The sequence below is a fragment of the Miniopterus natalensis genome, chromosome 14 (assembly GCF_054644295.1).
Source record: "Miniopterus natalensis isolate mMinNat1 chromosome 14, mMinNat1.hap1, whole genome shotgun sequence".
Classification (NCBI taxonomy): domain Eukaryota; kingdom Metazoa; phylum Chordata; class Mammalia; order Chiroptera; family Miniopteridae; genus Miniopterus; species Miniopterus natalensis.
In genome coordinates this window covers 4970555-4991793 of record NC_142094.1, presented here as the reverse complement: position 1 = coordinate 4991793, position 21239 = coordinate 4970555, and the positions used below count along the sequence as shown (strand labels likewise).

At 38.4% G+C, this 21239-nt stretch overlaps 1 protein-coding gene across 4 annotated transcripts in view; it reads right to left on the bottom strand.

Annotated features, from left to right (window-relative positions):
• The window catches only part of CCSER2 (coiled-coil serine rich protein 2), a 209619-nt gene that overhangs the window by 127466 nt on the left and 60914 nt on the right, over positions 1-21239 (bottom strand). For all 4 annotated transcript variants that reach the window (XM_087824241.1, XM_087824243.1, XM_087824242.1 and 1 more), the window contains 2 exons: positions 16355-17810; positions 14998-15194 (listed from right to left, as the gene is read on the bottom strand). In XM_087824241.1, coding sequence (XP_087680367.1) covers positions 14998-15194; positions 16355-17771 — 1614 coding nt within the window. In that variant the 5' untranslated portion in view covers positions 17772-17810. The remainder of the gene's footprint in view (positions 1-14997; positions 15195-16354; positions 17811-21239) is intronic.

Below are 21239 nucleotides of genomic sequence, written 5' to 3'. Positions count from 1 at the left end.
TAGGGAGAAGGAAGCGTAACTCAGAACGGAGATATTCAGTGAGACCCCCTTGGAACCCTCTACCTGGGTCTTCAGCAGCGCGTTGCAGAGACAGGAGGCGAGCAGTTCTCTCCCCTGCAAGGGCGAGCACCACCCGAAGCAGAGGACAGCCTTGATCTTTTCCTCAAGCACCACCAGCAACTTCCTGCTGGCACAGCCTCACAGGAAAAAGGGGGCACAACTCAGAACTGAGACATATGGCATGATTTCCACAGAGGCTCCTGTCAGGGTCTCTGGCGGGGTGCCGCTGAGGTAGGGGCAAGCAGCTAGCCCCCTCCCAAGGGCTGAGGGCCTGCGCCACCCCTATCAAAGGACAGATTGAATTTGCATTGCCCAATCCTCCTGGCCCCATCCTGCTAAACTTATATCTATGGGGGGAAGGGGGTGCAACTCAGAACTGGGACATTTGACATCAAGGTCTCTGGCAGTGCACTGCAGATAGAAAGAGGTGAGCAGCTCTCTCCCTTCCCAAGGGCCAGCACCACCCCAAGTGGAGGGCTGCCCTGATCTGTCCCTCCAGAACCTGCATGGTGGAAGTGAGCAGGGAAAGCCCAGATGGACCTGTCCTGTTAGGCTCAGTTTTGAGGGGGAAGGAGGCTCTTCTCAGAACGGGGACATTCAGAGTGCATTACCTCCAAGGCTCCAGTCCAGGGCTTGAGCAGGCATGGAGACAGTACTAAAAGGAGTGCAGCTCTCCCCACTCCGGTGGCACAGTTGGTGACATCCCCAAAAGGAGGCTTTCTCTACCTGTTTTCCCAGGTTCCAGTGAATCAGTCCTGTCCTGCTGAGCGTTCTCTTGCAGTGAGGAGAGCTGGCTACACCCAATATGAACCTGCAGTGCTCTTCTCTTGGAGGAGACAGAGTTGGAGACTCTGGAAGAATATGAATGGTATGGCGCTGGAGTAGGGGCAACATTCTCCCCACTGAGTGCTGGATCAAGCCTCCTCAAACTAGGGAACCCACTGACCCTGTCGCCTGACATGGACGCTCCAACCTACCACGCCTGAGAGCTAGGGAAAGGTCAGTGGGGTGTGATCAGCTTGGATCCACTATACAGCCTTTCTGCATAAGACTCTGGAGGAAGTCCACGCAACATCAGGGGGAATGGAGTAGCTGACAGGTGGATGCCGACCTCAGGGAGCCTTAGTCTTTTACTGATCCGACCCCAGCTCAGAGAATCAGGAAGCCAACCTGTCTATACAGATTAGCCCCTCCCACATACACCCAGTCCAGTAGACACAAACACAGTGAGCAGCATGTTAGCTCCAGACAGGTAGCCGAAAATGGGTTACACACAATGTCTGACAGCAATCTGTACCTGAACCCCACCCAAGTGGGCTCAGAACCAACACGAGCAGTGGGCTTCAGACCACACCAGAGCTAGACCCAACCAGCTACATACCTAAAGGAAGAATCCAGCAGGCATGAGATGCCACTGGGAACACTTCCACATTGGGGATACAGCCCCTGCACATCTAAGACACAGTGATCAAGTTTTACACTTATAGCCTATAGCCACTCAGCCTGAGGGGTTAACTCCACTCACAAAAAGGCCAAAAGCAATCATAAAGACAGCTACAACAGTGGGTACACATAACCCAAAAGAGACACTGTTGGAGCACGGAACTCAGGTGATCTGGAAGACTGTGCCACTGAGCCCCAGAAGACACCTCAGGACTACTCCTGCACTGCAGCTTTCATGTCAATGGTTAGGTTGAGGCTCAGCCATCCAGCCTGAGGGTCAACTCCACCAACAAATGGGCCAAGAGCAATCAATTCCCAATTACAAGAGGAGGGTCCACATACCCAGCTAAGAAGATCCAAGAAACTGCACCAATGGGTCCCACAGTACACCTACTACATAAGGCCACCCATGAAGACTTGGAGTCAGAGTAGTTCTATCTAATACATAGAAACAAACACAGAGAGACATATAAATGTGGAGACAAAGAAACAACACCCAAATGAAAGAAAAGGAAGAACCTCCAGTAAAAGAACTAAGTGAAATGGAGGCAAGCAATTTATCAGACATAGAGTTCAAAGTAATGGCTATAAGGATGATGAAACAAATTAGTGAAAACTATAAGAAATTTAATGAGAACTATAAGAACCACAGGGAACTTATGAAAAATGACACAGACACCATGAATAAGAACCACTTGAAAAGGAAGAACACCATATCTGACATCAAGAATAACACCTGAAGGAATTAAAAGTGGGCTGAACAAAGCAGAGGATCAAATCAACAATTTGGAAGACAAGTTATAAAAAACACCCAATTAGAGCAACCAAAAGGAAAAAGAATTCAAAAGCAGGAGGATAGTTCAAGGAAACGCGGGGACATGAACATAATAACATCAGCATCAGAGGGAAACCAGAAGGAGAAGAAAATGAGCAAGGGATAGAGAACCTGTCTGAAGAAATAACCACAGAAAACTTCACTAACCTGGTGATAGAAAAGTCGTATAAGTTCAGGAAGCACAGAGATTCCAATCAAGATGAAGCCAAAGAGACCCACGCCAATACACATCATAATTAAAATGGCCAAGGTTAAAGACAGAGAGACTCTTAAAGGCAGCAAGAGAGAGACAGTTACCTACAAGGAAGCTCCCATGAGGCTGACTGACATCAGATCTCTCAACAGAAACACTTCCGGCCAGAAGGGAGTAGCATGAAGTATTCAAAGTAATGAAAAGCAAGAACCTGCAACCAAGACTGCTCTATCCAGCAAGGCTATTAGTTAATATCAAAGGTGAAATAATGAGCTTCCCAGACTAAAGAAGGCTAAAGGAGCTTAGTACCACCAAACAAGCATTGCAAGAAATGCTAAAGGAACTTCTTTAAGAAGAAGAAAATAGAGATAAAAGAACATAGGCATATATTTTAAAAATGGAAATAATAAGTACCTATTAATAGTAACTAACCTTAAATGTAAATGGATTAAATGCTCCAATCTAAACACACAGGGTAGCTGAATGAATAAGAAAACAAGACCCATATATATTCTGTCTACAACAGACCAACCTCAGAACAAAAGATTCACACAGGCTGAAAGTGAAGAGATAGAAAAAAAATATTCCATGCAAATGGAAAAAAAATAAAGCCGGGGTAACAAAACTTATATCTGATAAAACAGACTTCAAAACAAAGGCCACAACAAGAGACAAAAGGTCACCACATAATATCAAGGGATATTCAAACAAGAGGATATAACCCTTACAAGCATCCAATATAGGAGCACCTAAACATATTTACAAAAATTCTTGGTGGACTTTAATAGAGAGATCAACAGCAATACAGTCATAGAAGGGGACTTTAACACCCCACTGTCATCAATAGATAGATCTTCCAGGCAAAATATCAACAAGGAAATAGTGACCTTAAATGACACACTAGATCTGATAGATTTAATGGATATTTACAGAATATTTCATCCCATAGCACCAGCATATACATTCTTCTCAAGTGCACAAGGAATATTCTCAAAGACAGACCACATGTTAGGACACAAAAGAAGTCTTAAGAAATTGAAGAAGATTGGAATCATATCAAGCATCTTCTTGGATCACAATGGCATGAAACTAGAAATAAACCACAATAAAAAAACTCAGAAACATTCAAAAACATGGAGGCTAAATTGCATGTAAATAAACAATGAATGGGTTACCCAATGAGATCAAAGAATAAATAAAAAACTACCTGGAAACAAATGAAAATGGAAACATAACAACCCCAAACCTATGGCACACAGCAAAAGCAACCCTGCAAGAGAGGTACAAATCATGAAAGACCTACCTCAGAAAAAAAAAGCTCATGTAAACAATCTAAACCCACACCTAAAAGAATTAGAGAAAGAACACCAGGAAAAGCCCAGAATAAGTAGACTGAAGAAAATAATAAAGATCAGAGCAGGAATAAATGACACAGAAACTGAAAAAAACTACAAAAGATCGATGAAACCAAGAGCTGGTTCTTAAGAAAAGTTAACCAAGATTGATGAACCTTTAAGCAGACTCATCAAGAGAGAGGACCCGAATAAATAAAATGAGGAATGAAAAGAGGCAAAATAATAACTGACATCACAGAAATACAAAGGATTGTAAGAAAATACTACGAACAACTATATGCCAAAAAATAGGACAACCTGGATGAAATGGACAAATTCCTAGAAAAATACAATCTTCCAAAACTCAATCAACAAGAATCAGAAAACCTAAATGAACTGATAACTAACAAAATTGAAGCAATAATAAAAAAATTTAAAAAATCCCACAAACAAAAGTTCTATCCTCCTCAAATTATTCCACATAATTCAGGAGGAGGGAAGATTTCTAAGATCTTTTAATGAGGCCAACATTATCCTCACTCCAAAACCAGATAAAGACACTACAAAGAAAATTATAGGCCAATATCTCTAATGAACATAGATGCTAAAATCTTCAACAAAGTATTAGCAAATCAGAACAAGCAATACATTAAAAAGATCATACACCATGACCAAGTGAGATTTATTCCAGGGATGGAAGTTTGGTACAATATCCACAAATCAATAAATGTGATATATCACATAAAAAAAAATAAAGGATAAAAATTTCATGTTCGTATCAATAGATGCAGAAAGAGCATTTGAAAAATCCAGCACCCATTTGATAAAAACTCTCAGCAAAGTGGGAATAGAGGGAATATACCTCAACATAATAAAAGCCACATATGAGAAACCAACAGCCAACATCATACTCAATGGGCAAGAACTACAAGCATTTCCCTTAAGATCGGGAACGAGACAAGGATGCCTGCTTTCACCATTCTTACTCAACATAGTACTGGAAGTCCTTGCCACGGCCATCAGCAAAGAAGAATAAAAGGCATCCAAATTGGGGGGAAAAAGACATAAAACTGACATTATTTGCACATCACATGATACTGTATATAGAGAACCCTAAAAATTCTACCTAAAAGCTACTAGAACTGATAAATGAATTCAGTCAAGAAGCAGGATACAAAATAAATTAAAAAATCAGTTGCATTTTTACACACCAATAATGAACTTCAGAAGGGAAACTAAGAAAACCATTACATTCACAACTGCTTCAAAAAAAATAAAATACCTAGGAATAAATTTAACCAGCGATGTAAAAGGCTGTATTTGGGGAATTTAAGACACTGAAATTGAAGAAGATACAAATAAGTGGAAGAATACATCATGTTCATGGATAGGAAGAATTAACATCATTAAAATGTCCGTAATACCGAAAGCATTCTACAGATTCAATGCAATTCCTATCAAGATACCAATGATGTACTTCACAGAACTAGAACAAATATTCCAAAAACATATATGGAACTACAAAAGACCCTGAATAGTAACAGTGATCTTGAGAATGAAGAACAAAGTTGGAGGAATTATGCTACCAAATATCAAGCTATACTAGGAGGCCATAGTAATCAAAACAGCATGGTACTGACATAAAAGGAGACATATAGGTCAATGGAGCAGAATAGAGAGCCCAGAAATAAACCCTCAACTTTATAACCAATTAGTATTTGACAAAGGAAGCAAAACATACAATGGGGTAAAGATAGTCTACTCAATAAATGGTGTTGGGAAAATCCAACAGATATCTGCAAAAAAATGAAACTAGATGACCAACTTAGACCACACACTAGAATAAACTCAAATGAATTAGAGACTTAAATGTTACCCTCAAAACCATAAAAATCCTAAAAGAAAACATAGGCAGTAAAATCTCAGACATTTCTCATAGCAATATTTTTTCTGATATATCGCCTCATGAAAGGGAAAAATAAACAAATGAGACTACATCAAATTAAAAGTTTTTGCACAGCAAAGGAAACCATCAAAAAAAATGAAAAGACAACCCACTGAATGGGAGAACATATTCACCAAAACTCTGATAAGGGCTTAACATCCAAAATCTATAAAGAACATATAAAACTCAACCCTGAAAAAACAAACAAGCCAATTAAAAATGGCAAAGGACCTGAATAAACACTTCTTCAAAGAGGATATATAGATGGTCAACAGGATGTTAAATGCCACCAGTTATTAGAGAAATGTAAATGAAAACCACAATGAGACATTACCTCACACCTGTCAGAATGGCTACCATCAATAAGCCAACAAATAACAAACAGTGGTGAGGCTGTGGAGAAAAGGGAACCCTTGTGCACTGTCAGTGGGAATGCAGACTGGTGCAACCACTTTGGAAAGCAGTATGGAGTTATCTGAAAAAATTAAAAATGGAACTTCCTTATAACCCAGCGATTCCACTTCTGGAATTTATATGAAGAAACCAGAAACACTTTATTCAAAAGAATATATGCAGGCCTATGTTCACTGCAGCGTTATTTACAACAGCCAAGGAAGCAGCCCAACTGTCCATCAGTAGATGAGTGGATAAAACAGCTATGGTACATTTACACATTAGAGCAATACTCAGCTGTAAAAATAAAAATTTTACCCTTTGTGACATTATGGATAGACCTGGAGAACATTAGGCTAAATGAAATAAGCCAGTGAGAGAAAGACAAGTACCATATGATTTCACTCATATGTGGAATCTAATGAGCAAAATGAACTAACAAATAAAGACAGACTCATAGACAGAGAGCAGGCTAACAGCTGTCAGATAGGGGTATTGAGCAGACAGGAGAGAACGAATTCATCGACACAGACAACAGTGTGGGAACTGAGGTGGAAGACGGTATGTGGGGCTAAATTGTGATGGAAAAAATAAAATGAAAAAAAAAAGTCTTAAATGTAACTAAGTTAAAACTACTTGAAGACAATAAAATAATAAATAGCTAACATTTATCGGGCTCTTGCTATATCCTGTGCATTAAGCATTATATATGTATGGCTTTCTTTTTTAAACTATATCATAAAGATATATTTGATTTCAGAGAGAGGAAAAGAGAGGGGGAGAGAGAAATAGAAACATCAATGATGAGAGAGTCATTGATTGGCTGCCTCCTGCACACCCCTGACTGGGGATTGAGCCCACAACCCGGGCATGTGCCCTGACCGGGAATCGAACCCCGATTGCCTTGATCCTAGGTCGACGCTCAACCACTGAGCGAAACCCGGCCGGGCTCTATGACCTTTTATAATGTTCACAACAACCCCCTGAGGTAGTCAGAGATGATACTCAAAATGCTCAATAACCAATATCACATGGCTGCTACACCCTTCAGGCACATACTTCCTAATATCAGCCCTGGAAATAGGTACTGTTATTATCTCCACTTTGTTATTTAAAAAGGTATAAACATAGAAAATCCAAGATATACAGCTAGTAAATGACAGAGATGGGATTTTTAAATTTGCTTGTTCCAGAACTGTGGCTCTTAATCACTGTGCTATGCTCCCTCTCAATATAAAAAAATACCTTAATGACCCTAGGATGGGATAGGCTGTCTTACACACACACACACACACACACACACACACACACACACACTCTCTCCACAAAACCATAAATCAAAGCATTACTAAATTTAATAACATCAAAATTTGAAATTATGCATGATCAAAGGCACAATACACAAAGTCAGAAGTCACTGGCTGACAGAAGGTTATTTGTAACACACTTAACAAGAATTAAACTCAGACCACACACAAGACATGTTTCCTTATCAACAGAAAAATCAGCAAAACAGATAAAGAAACCAAGTAGCCAGTAAACATAAGAAAAATAAGAAAATTAAAAATACAAATGTAAATTAAAATGACATACTATTTCTCATTTATGAGACTGGCTACATTTTTAAAAATCAGATAACAGCAAGTAAGGTAAAGATGTCCAACAGAAATCTTCATTCACTGCCTGGACGTATACATTGGTAGAACTATTTTAGGGAGATATTTGACTGTATCTGCGTCAGGTTAAGATCCCCATGCCCTCTGACCCAGTGGGTACTCCTGGGTACACCTAGACAGACCCTGACATGAGCATCAGAGAGACCTGGGTAAGAGCGCTCACCACTTCACTGTCTCCACATTTCCAGTGTTACTGAGGAAGAGCTCAAAGGTCCACTAGTGGGGGACAGAGACAAAAGTGATGTATTTACATGACGTTACACAGGGTTCTATAAATACGACACAGCGATAACAGTGAACAAACACCTATAACATAAACACATGTAACACAACATAAAATTGAGTAAAAACATTGCAGAACATTATGTATCACTTAAATAAGCTATAAAACACACATACAAAACAATAGTATGTATTGTTTACAGATACGTAAATGCATTAAAGGTTAAAAAAATAAATATGGCCTGGCCGGCATGGCTCAGTGGCTGAGCACTGACCTAGGATCCAGGAGATGGCGGTTCAATTCCTGGTCAGGGCACATGCCCAGATTGCGGCTCGATCCCCAGCGGGGGGCATGCAGGGGGCAGCCAATCAATGACTCTCATCATTGATGTTTCTATCTCTCCCTCTCCCTTCCTCTCTCTGATATCAATAAAAATATATTTTAAAAAAATAAAATAAAATAAATATGGCCTACATAAAATGGCTTAGGAATTCATTGTTTTAAAGCAAGGCACATTAGAAGAAGTCCACCTTTACATTTATTATTAGGGTGCTACTAAATGCACTATTTCCTCATAACAAAAACCTTCTCTTCATGAGACATCAGTGCATATATTAGGAGGAGGGGGAAGGCTGGAAAATCAATGCTCTAATTTCCATGTCAAAAATTTGGAAAAGCAAAAGCAAAAAGGAAGTAGGAAGAAGGAAATAAAGATATGATCCAAAAATCAGTAAAATAAAAATAGTAAACAACAGACAGAAATCAGCAAAGCCCAAATTTGATCCTTTGAAATGAAGAAAAAGAGGGGAAACACCAATTACCAACATCAGCAATGAAAACATGGACATCACCACAAGACTATAAAGCTGTTAACAAGACAAAATAATCCTGAAAAACTTTCACCAACAAATGACAACTTAGATGAAATGGACAAATTCTCAAAAATCAACACAAAAAGAAATATATATATATCTTAATGGGCCAATATCTATTTTAAAAATCAAATCTGTTATTAAAAACTCACAAAGTAAACTCCAGATTCAAAAGGTTTCATTGGTGAATTATTTTAAACACTTAAGGAAGTAACATCAACTGTACATAAATTCTTGAAAAGGGCAAAAAACAGGAAAACACTTCTCAACTCATTTATGAAGCTTGCATAACTCAGATACCAAAACGTGACAAGAACACTAAAAAAAGAAAAATTATAGAGCAATCTTGTTCATGAACATAAATGCAAAAAACCCACCCTGGCCGAGTGGCTCAGCTGATTGGAGCATTGTCCCGTATACCAAAAAGTTGTGGGTTCAAATCATGATCGTGGCACATACCTAGATCGAGAGTTTGATCCTCGGTTGGGGTGTATATGCGAGGCAACCCATCAATGTTTCTCTCTCACATCAATGTATCTTTCTCTCTTTCTCTCCCTCTCCTTCTCCCTCTCCCTCTCCAATCAACTGAAATATATCCTCGGGTGAAGACTAAAAAAATAAAATGTTAAAATTTTTTTTGAAAATTATGAATTTCTAAAGACTAAATAAACTAGTAGGAAATCAATTGTAATGTAAAAGGATAATACAGTAAAACCTTGATATAATGGACTAATTTGGGCGAGGGGGTGTCCGCTAAAGCCAAAAGTCCATTATATAATAAAGCAGGTTTACTGAATGCATAAGTTAAAAATTGACAAATTAGTTTACATGATTTTACTTATGTAGACATACTTGTGTAATTAATATTAAGTATGTATGAAAAGTTTAATTTTACAGAAAAGTTTTCTATATGTAATTTTAAATTTATGCTGAATAGGGCTAGTAAATGCGTGCATTCACCCATCACTGCAAGTAAACAAATGCACACAGCTGGGGCGTGGCTTAGCGCACGTGGGAACATCCACACCGTTAAAAATGCTGCAGAAAGTCAGCCACGCAACAACAGAGCCTATTACCTCCAGTCAATGTGGTGTGATCATGTGCTAATCATTCACCAAAACTTGTTTACGAGCAGTGATCCCTAGATTTAAATATGTAGACATGTAATATTTATGTTGGTGAAATTACCAGTGTTTATTCCAACATATGGCCTAGTCACTAAAATTCATTAAAAATAACCGTGTAATAATAACAAAAAAATAACCTGTTAATTTTATTATAGGCAAATCTTGGTTAAAAGCATTTTAAAATTAACAGGGTGTTGCCCGGCCAGGTGTGGCTCAGCAGTTGAGCGTCGACCTAGGATCCAGACAATCGGGATTCAATTTCTGGTCAGGGCACATGCCCAGGCTGCGGGACGTGCAGGAGGCAGCCAATCAATGACTCTCTCATCACTGATGTTTCTATCTCTCTCCCCGTCTCCTTTCCTCTCTCTGAAATCAATAAAGATATAAAAAAAAAAATTAACAGGGTGTTGATTTTCACATATGACATATGGACCAGAAATTTTGACCATTAAATCTGAAGTCCATTAAATAGAGGTCCACAAAATCGAGGGGTTACTGTATATCACAACCAGGTGAATTCCTTCCAGGAATGAAAAGGTGGTTTAATATTTGAAAATCAAAAAATGCAATCTACCACACTAACAGAAAACATGTAACACAAAAATAATAACAACAATCTGATCACTTCAATAGATGTAGAGAAAGCATTTAGTAACAATTAACATTCACTCACAATAAAAATTCAGCAAATGAAATAAAAGGGAGCTTCCTTAATCTGATGAAAGATGTATATTAACATCCCTCACACACACACACTGATAAACTTCAATGGTGAACTACAAAAACTTTCCTGAAATTCTATTATCATTTCAGTTCAACATTTTGTTAGGGGTCCTAACCAATGAAGTAAAGGGGAGGGTGGGGAAATGAAGACTTTGCAAACAGTATGATTGTATAGTATATACAGAAATTCCAAAAGCATCCACAGGCAAATTGTGAGACTAATGAATAAATTTACCAAGGTCACTGGAAAAATAAGGTCAAAATACAAAAATCAAGTATATTTGCATATACAACAAAAACTTAAAATATAAAATTTAAAAGTGCCATTTATAACAACAAACTCAAATACCTAAAAATAAAGCAATAATGTACAAAATTTTACAGAAAAGTACAAAACATTAATAAAAAATATTTTAAAATCCCAAATAAACAGAACAAGTATTGACATACTCCATGAACTGGAAGACTTGCTACAGTAAGCATGTCAATTTTTCTCAAAATCCAGTGTAATCCCATTCAACTTCCCTGCAGGGTTTTTTGCAGAAATTGACAAGCTCTAATACTTAAATAGATTTTAAAAAGGCAAGTTGAGCAAACTGTTGAAAAGAACAAAGATGGAAGACTTATACTACCAGATAACAATACTTATTTTAAAGCTACAGTAATTAAATCAGTATAGCACTGATATAAATATAAGCAAAGAGACCAATGAACTAAAAGAAAATCAATAAATATGTAAATATTTATGATAAAAATAACCCTGCAGTAGAGGAGCAGGGGAGAATATGAGTTTCCTAAAAAAGAAAAATATTAACCTTGATCTCTACTTCACACCATGCACAGGATTAATTTCCAGGTGGCCTTGTAGCTCTAAATATGAAAGGTTAAAAAACAAATCTTTTAGACAAAAACACTGGGACTTATCTTCATGACTTTGGAATAAACAAAAATTTCACAGAGTTAAAAAAAGTGCAGACGATAAAGAAAAAAAATGCTATATTGGACTAAGTTAAAATTGTTAACTTCTGAAATTTAAAAAGCAACCCTGACATACAGGCACATATGTGTGTGTATGTGACACACACAGGCATACCTCACTTTACTTTGCTTCAAAGACGTACTTTTTTACAAATTGAAGGCAAGATTAGAACTTGCTTTATTGTGGTGGTCTGGAACCTAACCTGTAATACTGAGGTACACCTGCACATAAAAGACTTATATACAAAATATATGAAAGATTTTTACAAATCAGTAAAAAAACACCATACAGCCCAATAGAAGGCACTTCACAAAAGAAGATATCCTACTGGTAAATTAACATATGTGAAGGTATTATCACAAAACACAAGACAAAAATCTCTGTGCAATACTACGCTATACCCCCACCAGAAGAGCAAAAGTGCAAGAAAGACACCAGCAAGCATTGACTAGAAAGTAGAGTTTCTGGAATGCTCATTTACTACCAGTGAGTGTAAACTAGTAAAACCACTTTGAAAACCTTACAGATATATACAGTCTATAATGCCGAGTTTCCCTCCTACATATTTTACCAAGAGAAATGCATAAATGTTCACCAAAAAACATGTGGCAAAACCCTCAAAGCAGTAGCAGTAGCCAAAAACTGGAAACAACCTAAGTGCCCATAACAGCAAGATAAAGTACTAAGTTGTATCACACAAAGGAATGTTATATAACAAAAAATGAACACACTACAAATCACACATACATAATACTTATTCAAAGAAGCCAGACATGAAATAGACATGTTTATAAATGTACTTATGTGGAATTCAAGAATAGACAAAGCAAATGTTATTGTGCTAGAAATCAGAATAGTGGTTGTACCTCTGATGGGGGGTGAGAGAAGGACTGAAAAGTACAGGGAACATGTAAATGGTTGTTAAACAAGTATATACAAGTTTTCAAAATCCCCTGTGCTATATGGAAAAGATTTGTGCATTTTACTGTATGTAAATTATATCTCAACAATACAGTGTATTTAAACAAAATAAGAGCCTAGACTCTAGATAAGTGCTGGGCAAAGAAGTCAGTCTAAAAGGTGTTTGTTAGGGTCCCTGGCAAGATAAGGAGCTTGCACCACAATGCATTCCTCAAAAAGAAAGCCTTGCTATGCAAACAGTGTTAACTGTACTAAACAATGGGTTGAAATAAACTGTTAGTAAAGACACAGTTCACTTACTTTTCACTGAAAGCTCCTTACCTCTACCTGGCTGGAACAAGCACTGTTGTAGAGAACAACTGAACTGTGGTGGTGGTGGAAGTGGGGAGGAGAGAATGTAAGGACACAGAGATGACAGGCATGGGAGCCGGAAAAGGCCTTTGGTGGAGAACCGATGGAGAGACCAAGAAAAATGAGAACACTTTAAAGATATTCACTTAAACAAACTATTTTAGGGGAAAAAAAGAAAAAAGAAAAAACAGAAAATGTGAGACAATTTAAATAAAAATAGTAAGATGGCAGAAGGAAGTCCCAGTATATCAATAAATGCAAACATAAAGGGACTAAACTCACAGGTTAAAAGAAAAAGCCTCTATTTTTAAAAAATAATAACCTATTTGCTATGTATCAAAATGTTTGACAAGAAAAGGCTAGAAAATATATAAATAAAACTGGTGAACAATACTGATACCTGGAAAAGATAGGCCTTAAGACAAAAAGCATGAAGAACTAAAGATGGTAAACCTTCCAAGAAATGTCAGGTCCTAAGCGGCTTATTGCTGCCATCTGCTGGACACAATGTTCATGGCCACTTTGATCATATTTGCTTTAAAAAGACCTAGTAATAAAAAAGCACATAAGGCCCTAAACGGTAGTATTTTCTTAACTTCCTTTATCTAATAGGATAGAAATATTCTTTCTGAATTAAGTCTGTGTCCTCTCTCTGTTTGTGAAACTTAACAAGGCTTTGGTAACAATGATTATTTTTTCCAAGTTACATTGCCTGGCCCTAGACGGCACGGCACAGTGGTTAGCACATCGGCCTGCGAACCCCAGCCCTGGTCAGGGTGTGTGGGAGGCAATCATGAATGTCTCTCTGTCTCTCCCCTGCCCAGGCAACCAATCAATGTCTGTCTCTCTCTGTCTCTCCCTCCCTCCTTTTCTCTTCCCCTTCCCCTTTCTCTGAGAATCCATGGGAAAAAATATATATCCTCTAGTGAGGATAACAACAATTACATGGCCTGAAATCCACTTGGAATTTAATATGTGCACAAAGCCTACCAAGTTCCCACACTGGAAATTCCATATATTACACGCTAAGTACAAGTCACTTTAAACACATCAACTACACTTTGCTCATATAGCATATATCATAAACATTACTTGCAATGTTTCTTAAAATATGCATGTATAAATGCATGGCAGGTCTTCTAGTACTGGTTTCCTCGCCTTCCAGGCACACGGGAAAATTGCTTAGTACATAACATTAGTTTGGCTCAATAGGCTTTGTGTGAAAGTTCTATGTGCCACCTGCAGGCCAAAGCAAGTAACTGCACGTTTCAGTCCCTCAGGCACTCTTCCTCTACTGGACAAGAGGGGGCCTCTAAAGGAGATTAAAGCCCCAAGGTCAAAACAGCTCAGAACACTTCAGACAGCTACCCCAGAGCACTGTTCATACCTACAATAGGCTTTGTAAGAGTAAAGAATAATTTTTTACTCTGTTAAGCCCTGAGAGTTGAAACACAATGCTACCTGAGCCTAGCCTAGCCCAGGGTTTCTCAACAGTAGCACTACTGACTTCTTGGGCTGGATATTTCTTTGCTGGATGCTATTCTGTGCATTATAGGGCATTAAGCAGCATTCCTTGTGTCTACCCTCTATCTGCCAGTAGCAACCTTTAATGGAGAACCAAAAATGTCTCTTGACATTGCCATTCCCCCCACTTTGAGAACCATTAGCCTAGCTTGATTTCTCTATGTATGTGTATTACAAATTTGTGTATGCGAGCATATTTAACTCACATGTCATTTGACACAAATATATGCTTTTTGTGTATAAAGATAATGTTTTATGAGCCCTTAACATATAAAAATTTCCATTCTCAAACTAGGAGAACTAATTTATTAACTTAAAAATAACCTAATCAATATCACAAAGCTCTCTGCAGTAAGATAAACAAACCATTCCAAAAGTGTATAGAAATCCATACGTACTATGCTGTTCATTTCGGAGGATTCATAGCTCCCAACTGGGTGGATATTTCCAAGGGGCTCCAAGCCCTCTTCATCCCACATGTATGTTCCATCAGAACTATCAGATGGAGAGAGTTCAAATGAAGAACCAGCTCTGTAATCTGTATCTGGTGAAATCAAGTTATTCCCAGAGGTATGTTTTGTACATTCACTCCTGTCTTCAATTGATTTTTTTAAAAGAGAGAGAAAAACAGCTATTAATTCACAAAAATATAATTATTTCTAAGATTCCAAAAATATAACATATTTTTATATTATAAAATAAAATTTTGATGTATTATAGCAAAAGAAGTTAGCAAAAAGCATTAATAATGTAGTATTTTCTAACTTCTAAACAATAAATAAATCCAAAGGTAAAATCTTAATAACCTACTGAAATGTTTCCCAAAAGATACAAAGAAAATTCACTGATCCATCTTTTACTTCTGCAACATTTCTAGAAATGTAAGTAAAGCCTAATAGTCCTTTAATATTTCCTAAGATATTTACATTTAAGCACTGGCCAGGAATCTCCTTCCTCTGTGTATATCATTTAACTCTGCAGTGGCCTCCCTAGAAGGAAAAAAGTTGTTCAGGCAGTCACTCCTAACTAGAAGACTCTCAGACAGTCAAGGGTTATATACATCTCTAGGCATAGTCTAGTGCCTTGACCAGGCTATATGCCTTGCCCAACCCCTTCAGTTTGTTCTTTTTTCAGGCTATATGGGCACATGGACAAATTTTCTCTGGCATCTAATGCCAAGATAACCAAAAATAAAGAAATGTTTAATATGTGCTATCTCACTTTCCTCAATTAAAAAAACAAAGGTCCTCTGAAAGTATTAACTATAAAGCTTGCTATAACAAGAAATCTAAGTCTTCCTTTAAAAATATTAAAATTTCCTAGAATAAGAAAATTCATTAGATTAGGCATAACTGCTCATTTGTCCTTTGGTATAGCTTTACTCTTAACAAGTAGCAATGATCTACTACCCTAAGAAAAGAGATAGTTTAAAATGGCATGCCACCTGTTGGGGAGAGTAGGGGAGAAGTTTTTTTGAAGCAAGTAGAAATAAGCCTGTGTATGACAGCCAAAAAAGAAAAAAGGCAAGAGACCTCAGGAAAAGAATGTTTTCACTGATGTTCTAGATAAAGTGGAAAATAGGATGGGGCACAAAAGTCACAAGGAAGAAAAATGTTGCCCCACTCCTATTTCATCTAGATCCATCACTCCATGAAATTGACAGTATCATGGAATTAATCAGGAGATAACCCTAAATGTAAATTCAGTTACATTATCTAGGAGAAAGCAAATAAACTTAAAGATATTAATATTTACCAGAGACACTTATATCTACCCACTCATCAGTTTTACTGAAGGATTTTTCATTTTCCTTGGGGGAATCAAACATATCCTTTGGTGGTACATTTTCATGCTTTTCTTCTTTGAGAGACATTTCCTCTGGAGTTATTCTACTTCTGTTGGAGTCTTCTATATCTATAAAATCATCACTGAAGTCTTCACTTAAATCATTCTTATCAGAAGATGACAAAGAAGACAAGGAAATGTCATCCACATCATCACTCAGGTACCTAATTTTAGCGTCCTGCTTCATGGGCTGGCCATTTTCTGTCCTATAACTATCATTTTCAGTTAGTTCTTGGTCCTTGTCAGCAGCTCTGTCCTTAGCCAAAAGTGCAGTATCTTCCCCTACACATGTATCAGCCGGTGAATTTTTATTACCATCAACTGTGATAGTCCCAGAAAATGGAGATCGGCTAGATTTCAGTCGAGAGGGATGAACCATCCTATAACCCAAGGTGGAAGTTACACCTGGGCCATTTGGTAAAGCCAACTTCTTTCCACCAGCAGCATAAGGCCTATTAAATCCATACCCTAAATGTTCATTCCTGTTGAGTACTTCTGACTGCTGGGAATTTCTTGATAGCATACTTGACCTCAGAGGCACTCTAACCGGTAGATGTTGGTTCTGATAAGGCTTAATAAGATCTGCAGCTCTATTGAAGGAATGTGATCTGGTTATAGATGAAGGTGGAAAGAATGAATTCTGAATGGAATGTGAAAAACTCTGTGACCTTACCATTTTTTCACAAGTAAGAGATTTAATATTGTCTAGGGATTGTGCTAAGCTTTCTCCAGAACTGCTTCTGGTAGCACAGGAGTTTGCTCTAGGTCTCTGTATGCTACCAGATGATCGATTTACATAAAATCCATTCAACTGCGATTTTGGAGCACTGACTGAAGAATATGAAGTCCTTCCTAATAACGTGCCTTTGGTAAATTTACCCAAATTAGATGGTCCAGACAAAGACTTTTGTTTTAACTCCTCTGCAGATGACACAAACATAGTGGATGGCTTTGCTAAGTTTGATGTAAATAAAGAAACACTTTTCAAACCTCCCTTTATCCCATTTTTAGCAAACATTCCTTGAGCAGGTGCATGTCTTTCAGGATCAATTACTACATCATGTGCACTCTGAGTGTCACTGGGCTCTTCAGCACTTTGTGTACTAAGTCCATACTGAGTTGCTGTTCTCCAATTAAATGAATGGGACGATGGACAATCAGAGCCATTGTTTTTGATGTAACTTTTGATGTTGCTACTTTTGGAAGTTCCCAATAAGTTAACAGGTGTCCCATTTGGCATTGGCTGCAGTGTACTTCTCACAGATTTTGTTCCATACTTTGGCAACTTGGAACCCAAATATGTCTTGATTTGTGTTTTTTCTTCCATGAGCTATAAGGTACATTTGTTCTTAAAATTTGACAGAATCTGAGGAGACAATAAAAAGAGATTAAACATTTGTAAATAAAGATAATTACATAGATTGTTACATAATATGAATGCATATTCTTATATAATTAAATGCAACAAAGCCCAAAAGCTTCTCATGATTCTCACAGAACTCTTAATAAATACTGAATGCAATAATTAAATTAATAACTTTATGTTAGAAGAAAATGAACACTTTTTATAAACCTGGGGCTATGGATGATGACAAAGATCCAGAAATAATAAAAGTAGGCTACCAAAGACTATTTTAAAAAAACCAGTAACAACAAAAAACCCACTTCTATAGCATATCTTTTTATTTTAATCCAAATTACTTTTTTTACTTTGGGTAATATTACCTCCTTTAAAAATATGAACATGTGACTTTGGAGTCTTTTTTATAAGCATACATTATCTTATAGAAACAATAATACATTTTTTAAACTTTCGAGTCATAGAAAGGATATAGATAAAAAATACATAGCACCAAAAAGTCTAATGGCATTAAGGACTGAGATATCAGCTGTTGTTTTAAGCAACAATCTCAAAAGAATTTTTATCCATTAACATAAATAGACACTATAGTTAGTGCCAGGGTAAGAAATATAATGATTTAATAAAGCTGATTAGTCCATTAACCTGAACTTCTCCAACTTATTTTAAAGGTAACACAAAACAACAAACACAAAAACGTTCAATGCACACACAAGAACATAAAACTAGAAACAATTAGTGTCCTCTACTTGAGTAACTGTTTAATAAATTATGATGTCATATGATGAGATTAAAAGATGAGACAGAAATATTAAAATGTTTATCCTAACATTAACAGAAATATAATATGGTCACTATATGTTCATTGGGATTACATAAAATTCTATAAAAGGCACATACAAAAGCAAAATGCAAATGAAAGAAATATGCATGCTTTAGGGTCATTGATATTTTTAAACTTATGTATCCTATGATAGTCTTTAATTTGTTAGTCTTATTTTTTAATTAAAAAAATTGGTTCCAAGTCATCACAGACCTTTAGAATTAGAGAGTTTCAGAGGATTCTAAGGTGGCAGCGGACTGAGTGAAGCTACACTGACACTCTCCCAGGAACAAACTAGAATTACAACTAAAATATAGAAAAACCATCCTGAATAATCAACTGAAGACTAGCTGGAGAGCACCCTCATAACCAAGGACCTAAAGTGGAGACCACACAGAGACTGGTAGGAAGTGTGGAGGCACAAGAGAGCTGGTAGGGCTCCCACAGGCAGCAGCTGAAGGTCTGGAGAGATATCTCAGCTGTGGGGGGTTCCCACTGAGGACTCTGGGGTCTAAACCCCAAGCTGGATCCCGCAGCCCACAGCAACAGAACTGAGAAGGTGCCCACAAAACATCAGGCTGTGAAAAGCAGCAGGGTTTCTGTCTGCCAGGAAGAAATGGCTAGAAATACAGGCACCCTCTTAAAGGGCCAACCCACAAAGATTAGTGTGCAGCCACTCACCTTGGGCTCCAGCAGAGGGAGGGAAGCGTGGACTGGAGCTGTGTAAGGAGAATCTAGGGTTGTGGGCTCTGGGGATAGAGCTCAGAGGACACCCCTCTGGATTCCTGTGCTGAGTCATTCCCCCATACAACAGAGGACATCTTTCTAAGACAGACCTTTCTCCGCCAGACAGCTTTTGCCTGGGAGGGGGAAGCAATTGCACCACCCACTGGAAAACCTCTTCCCCACCTTGTGGAGTTTACACCTTGCTGTTGCCTATAGCCTGAGCTCATTAAGAGACTCAGATTAATCAGCCTGCAGGCAGAGGTGGACCTCAGAGGGCTTTGAATCTTTCCTTGATATGCTTCTGGACCCGGGCCTTGGAAAAGTAGACTTTAGTGTGCATCTTGGTCTTGTCCAAACGCACACAGCACCAGCAGAGGGAACCACAAGTTGTGGGTTGTTGGTAGCTCCAAACAGGGTAATCAAGACCAATCACAAAGAGTGTCTGACATTGGCCTGCACCAGAGACCTCCAAAAAGACTGGGAGTCCTAGCAGATCCACCTAATACATAGAAACAAACCCAAATAGGCAGCCAAAATGGGGAGACAGAAAAATAAGACCCAAATGAAAGAACAAGAGAAGTCTCCATGTGAAGAGCTAAGTGAAATGGGGATAAGCAACCTATCATACAGAGTTCAGAATACTGATTGTAAGGATGATGAGAAAAGATAGGGAAACTATGAAGGAAATTAAGGATTACATAGCAGAAATAAAGAATACACTGGAAGGAACAAACAGCAGATTAGAATTAGAGGGCTTCTAAAATACATATGTGTTATTTATTATGTAAAAAATAATACTTAGGAAATCATACAGACTTTCAAGTAAAGACTGTGGGTTAAAGCAGAATTATCAAACTTCCTGTCTCCAAGAACTAATAAAAGAGAAAAAACATACATATATGTATGTATGTGTGTGTTTGTGTGCATGTGCGTGTATGTTTTTTTAGCCAAAAACCCACCAGTTGCCCTGGCCAGTGTGGCTCGGTTGGAGCGTTATCCCTGCACTGAAGGGTTGCTGTTCAGTTCCCTATCACAACAAATACCCCAGGTTGGGGGTTCCATCCTCAGTCAGGTCACATACGGGGGGGGGGGGGGGGGGAGGCAATCAGTCGATGTTTCTCTCTCACATCAATGTTCTTCTTTCTCTCTGCCCCTCTCCCTTCCTCTCTCTCTAAAATCAATGGAAACATATCCTTGGGTGAGGATCAAAACAAAAACAAACAACCACCAGCTGCAGTCAAGAAACTGCTTAAACTAAGAACCTCTACAGCTGTCAGGGGTCTAGGGGGTGGAGGGATTGATCAAAAAAGAAAGAAAAAAAAGAATGAACTTATGGACACAGACAACAGTGTGGTGATTGCAGGGGGAGGGGAGTGGGTGAAGAAGGGAATGGGGGATCAATGGTGATGAAAAAAATTAATTAAAAAAAAAAGTAATAGCCAGAAAGATTCTGTACAGTATGGTCTGGCTCCTATCCTAGCCTGCAAAGCTCCCTCCCCTTAGGAGGATCCCCACACAGGGATCCCAAACCCAGAGCAGCAGAGGCTGGAAGAAGGGCCCATGAAGCATCGGGCAGAGGGATCCAGGGGAACTCTGCCTAGGATGCTGGGTCCATCTCCTTCCAGGGAAGGAGTGAGTGTTCCTATTGCTAGCAGCCCAGCCTGAGAAGTTCGCTCTTGGCTCTGAATGCTGGAGAGTCTGCACTGCAGTGTTTGGGTTCATCAAAGGGGCCTGTGGGCTGCACCCAGCAAGCGACTTTCAAGGACCCTCTACCTTCTTGAAAGGCATTGTGCAGAGCCCCAGTTAATGACTAAACTGTTTGACTTGGGGAAAGGGAAAGGGAGTTTCCCACCTCAGGGGCAGGGCTAAAACCCCTCCTCCCCCTT